General features: G+C 34.5%; 1 protein-coding gene across 1 annotated transcript in view; it reads left to right on the plus strand.

Moving 5' to 3' along the window:
- The window catches only part of LOC106877988 (multiple epidermal growth factor-like domains protein 8), a 575,983-nt gene that overhangs the window by 115,019 nt on the left and 455,748 nt on the right, over positions 1-5,216 (plus strand). Inside the window, exons 7-8 of the mRNA XM_052968134.1 lie at positions 448-551; positions 4,213-4,481. Of these exons, the coding sequence (XP_052824094.1) occupies positions 448-551; positions 4,213-4,481 (373 nt within the window). The remainder of the gene's footprint in view (positions 1-447; positions 552-4,212; positions 4,482-5,216) is intronic.

The raw sequence follows: 5,216 nt of genomic DNA on the forward strand, positions 1-5,216 counted from the left end.
ATATATATATATATATATATATATATATATATAATAATAATAATAATAATAATAATAATAATAATAATAATAATGTACCTCCTATGTGCATGCATCCTTAACATCCATGCATAATCCCTATTCATATCTCACTACATTCAACCACATTTCCCTATGTCTACATGTGTGAGTATGTGTAGTTCTGATTCATGTATATGGCTATGTTCATGTATGTCTTATATACATGTGTCTTCTTACTAATGCATGTTGAAATTGGCAATGACTGATACCCATTGTGTTAATAATTTCTTGTCATAGTACGTCAATGAGTGATAGAAAAAGGGAATTTAAGGTTATTCTGTGTAATCTAGAAAATACATTGCTCATTAAGTGGATAGGATTTTGTGTTTATTCAATAAAAAATTTATTCTAAGAATGTGGAAATCTTGATTCTTTCCTTTATTGTAGGATAATCTCTGCGAATGGGTTATTGATGATGCTCACTGTATACGAAGAGGGCGTGTAGAAGAAGCTGTTAAAGATCCAAAGAATTGTAGTGTACCCTGTTATGCGTGAGTTTGTAATTAATATTCTTTCTTAGACATTTGTTACAGTATATTTTCTAAGTGTTTGTTTTTAACGTACTATTTAGGACTTAATATATGACTATTGTTTTATTGTTGCCAGTTCAGTTTCAACATCTCTATGTTTGCTGAATAAAATCTGGGCAACAATAGAATTTTAACTGAGTGTTGATGTTCTGTGTTAGGAAAGGTTGGGTACAAGGGATAGTTGGCAAGAACCTAGGACAGACACAGTATGAGTTAGGATAGGAGGAGACAGGTAAGTTTGTGTGGAGGTATCATGCAAATGACTAATTCAGAGAAGTTGAGATAATGATAATATTGATAAAATAGGCAAAATGAGGGGAAAGTGCATCTATGTTAGAAGTTTTAGTGTGTTAGGGAGTAGGTCTTTGTTAAGAAGGCTTGTGTATGTAGCAGCAGCACTCTCAGATGTATGAACAATATTTAAATGTTGATCTTACTTGTGTGTTGTAGAGTGTTAGCAGTTGATAAGAGTAAAAATATTTTCTGGCTCTTACGAGGAAATTTAGTCTTTTTTCTGTTGTGTCTGTATGGGATCATCAGGAAAAGTAATTTGATTGTGAGGTTTAGTATTTATAACAACTGTTAGTGTTTTAATTGAATATTGTCTAGGAGTAGAGAGGATCTATGCAGGATTGTTTTCTTAATATGTGCTGTAATAGCATGTTTATACTTTTGAAAGAGACCAGATTGTTATGTTCCCAATGGAAAATATTTTAAAGTTCTATGTTCATGGAGGCAGTGCAGGCTTGTCATGAAATGTTCAAGTTTGAGAGAAATGAAGAGTGATGATATCTGTAAAGTAGTGAGTATTGTTAGAGGTAATAGTAACTAGGTTGCTAATGTGCAAAAGTAGGAGAGGAGAACATACCAAATGTTGAGGCATAACTAGTACTGATAATGTAGGTTTATTAGAAGGTTCCATTAGTACACTCTCTCAGAGTGCGATCTAACATGAAGCTTCCAATCTAAGAGATGAAAGATGGATGAATCCCATAGATGAACTGTTTAGATAGATTATCATATAAGGAGCAATCAAGTGCTTTACTAATGTCAAGTGCAATGATATTACTTTCACCAAATTTCTTGAAAGTGGGGGAACCACTGGTGAGTGATATAACAGAATAGGTCCCCATAGATTTTGCTCTATGGAAGCTGTTCTAATGACCACTAAGAAGGTAGAAAGAGTTATGGTATTCAAGAAAATGATTATTAACAACTGTTTCATTACCTTTCAGATGCTGGAGGGGAAACAAGTAGGTTATTAGTTAGCAGAGTTAGAGATATTGATTGTCTTTCTTGAGGACAGAACATACTGTGGTATAATTTTCATAGATTTGCATAGTTTCCTGTAGAAGAGAAAGGGCAGTGGAAGGAACATTGTTGTCTTGTTGGTTTAAAATAACTGCTGTTATTTTCAGATTTGGCATGTATGTGGTGATGAGACAGGTGGAAAGGAAATGAAAGGTTTTAGAGGAGTCTTGTTAGTTTGTATATTGTGCAGTGAGCAGTAAAAATGGAGGTTTTCTCTTCAAGAGTACTGCTGACAGAGCCATCATGTTTCAGGAGTGGTGGCAAGAGGATGCTGCAAAGTTGGTAGATATGTTCTTGGAATGTGACCAAAAGGGCTGCTTACAATCTGTGAGACTTAAAATGCACATAAGCACCTTTTGATTTTTGTATGACTGTATGACCTGACATTTCATTACCAACATCTTTTTATGTCTTTCTAGCTTCTCTACTGCAAAACACCTGTTCCTGTCTCTTATACTTTTAGCACCTGATATAAAGCCACCTCTTTCAATACTAGACTCCTACTCAGCTGGGGTGTCTTGTCATGCAAGCTACTTGGTAACCTCACTAATGCCAGTGCTGCAAAAAAAGTACCTATTACTCTCTGTAAAGTGGTTATTATTAGGAAGGACATCCAGCCATAGAAACTTTGTCTGTACCCATATTGGAGCTTGGCACAGTCATGTGGTTCATTATTAGATTCTATTGAACCATATCCAGCAAATGATGATGGTGATGTGTCATACAGAATTTTATGTGGGTAAAAATCAATCAGTATGTGGAGTAAAGAGTTCTTTATCCATACTGCTGCAGTATAGCTGTGTAATTGTGGGTATTGATTGTGTGAGCAATGTTAAAGGGCATGTTGAAGAGTATGATTTCTGTCACTTACTTTGCTGTCTCACATGGGTCAGAAGGGAAGCAAATTTGCTACTGAGGATTGTTAAGGTATGGAAAACTGGAGGAACTTAACAAGTTGGATAACTTATAGTGCCATTAGGGTTCAGGAAGTGATGGCAAAGTATGTTGTTTTATTTATAAATTTTACATTTTACTAACAAATTTTCATTTTCATAGATCATTAAAATCTCTAGTAAGTGTCTGTCATTTTATGAGGGTTGTCCTGAAATTAAGACAGAAGTGGGCATCATATTTTTATTAACTGACATAGGTTTTTTAAATTGCACATGTTTGTAGAATAACTCTTTCCCTATAGTAAGGATCTGTATAGTTTCCATCTCCAGCAATCCATTTGTGCCATCACTGAACACAACCCTCAAATACTCTTTGAAAAATTTCAGCTATGCACTGTTGTACCCACTTCTTCACCACCACCACTTTCACCTTATCTTTGTCATCAAGTCATTGTCTCTGAAGACTATCCTTCATTGGACCAAACTAGTGGAATTTGGAGAGCACTAGGTCCATATTGTGTAGAGAAAGGGGAACTACTGATTGCTCAAATTTAATGATTGCCTGATTTATTACTTAAGTTGTATGTGGTCATGCTTTGTGATGGTAAATATGGATTGTTTTTGGGTTCTTGTTTGGTTTCTTTTTCTTATTGGCTCCTCTAAGCTTTTTAATTGTCTCAATGTACTGCTTTCTGTTCAGTATAAAGCTATTTTCTAGAAAACCTAGGTGAATGTTGTCCTTGTCATCCATAAAACACAGTCACTGTAACTTTCTGTGTCAATTGTTGACTCTTTTGTTGAAGAGGTGTGATACCATTCAATGGACTGAGCCTTAATTTCCAGATCACAATGATACATCCACATTTCATCTTCTGCTACCAGATGAGGAAAAAATATTTTCATTGACCTCAAATACTTCTTCCTGATCATAGCAAACTTTCATTCTTCTCTTTTTCAAATTGGGTATCAACTGCTGAATTACTTTGCATACATTTTTCAATATCTTAAGTCTCCCACATCTTGTAAATGTAAAGTACAGCAAGCTCATGGGTTGTTGCCCATTAGTATGAATCAGTTTGTCCACTCACTGGCTATTTGTGTAAGTGTGCACTCTGCTCTTGGTCAGTGGTGTCATCTCTATAAATAATCTATTACCTTCTGTGGATGTTGGGAGTCCTGCATTCCTCTTTCACAATGAACTCAAGGATAGTATGTCACTTCTGTTGAGAACCTATTATATGCCTGTAATGAAGAAAAAGAAAAAGAATTATTCTCTCAATGTGTGCTATTTGAATGACCAGTGTCTGGTAAAAAAAAGGTAATACTCAGTTTTACATGACTTTTGAGATAACCTTCATACTTTATAGTCTTTCCTAGGAAACAACTATTAATTAAATAAACTTATTTTTTTATTTCAGCCGAACAAATTGCTTTGATTGTACATCCAAAAGGGATGAATGTGCCTGGTGTGAAAATACCCACCAATGCCTCACTTTTGCACAGTATGTACCACTACATATGTATGGCCAGTGTCAACATTGGGTCTACAGCAAATTACCTAACATTCAGTGTCATAATTGTTCAGTTCATCTCAATTACACTAACTGCTTGCATCACTTTGGATGTGGTTGGTGCTTCAATGAACATAATCCAACAATTGGTGTGTGTTTAGATGGAGATTTTGTTGGTTAGTAGTTACTTTTTCTTCAGTTTTAAAATTTGTGTTAATTTTTAATAATTTTACTTGGTGTTTATATGTTTTGTTTATGTGTATTTCTTTGTTTGTAGGACAAGATGAAAAAAATTATCTATTATTAACTTATTAAGTATATTGTAAAATCTCCAAACATACAACAGGAGGCTGGGCTGCAAACTGGATTCAGCATATTTTAATTACAATAGTATATTCTTGTGGAGCTACAGTTTAACACAAATGGAAGTAACTTGAATAGGGAAATATGCAGAGGGAAAGAGAGGAAGAGGAAGCGACAAAGAGAGAGACAGAGACAGACAGACAAATACATAGAAAGATACATGCAAGAGAAAGAGGGTAACAGTGAGGAGAGTGGAGATTCAATCATGAAGAGAGAGCAGTAGAAAGAAGAATGTTAAGATGTAACAAAGTTTGTGATATCGCTACATCTTCCATTATCTCATTTTCTTATTCTCTCTGTGTGCATATATTGAAAGTGTTCTTGAATTGTATCTTTGTATACACTATTATTTTGCCACGTGAATGGAAAAATACTGAGATATCTCTCTCTCTCTCTCTCTCTCTCTCTCTCTCTCTCTCTCTCTCTATATATATATATATATATATATATATATATAATACAAAGAATATATATACATGTATACACACATATATGTACATACTTACATCTACATGTGTATATACATGCATATCAGGGTACACGACGTT

Source organism: Octopus bimaculoides, chromosome 1 (genome assembly GCF_001194135.2).
Source record: "Octopus bimaculoides isolate UCB-OBI-ISO-001 chromosome 1, ASM119413v2, whole genome shotgun sequence".
In the NCBI taxonomy this organism is placed as follows: domain Eukaryota; kingdom Metazoa; phylum Mollusca; class Cephalopoda; order Octopoda; family Octopodidae; genus Octopus; species Octopus bimaculoides.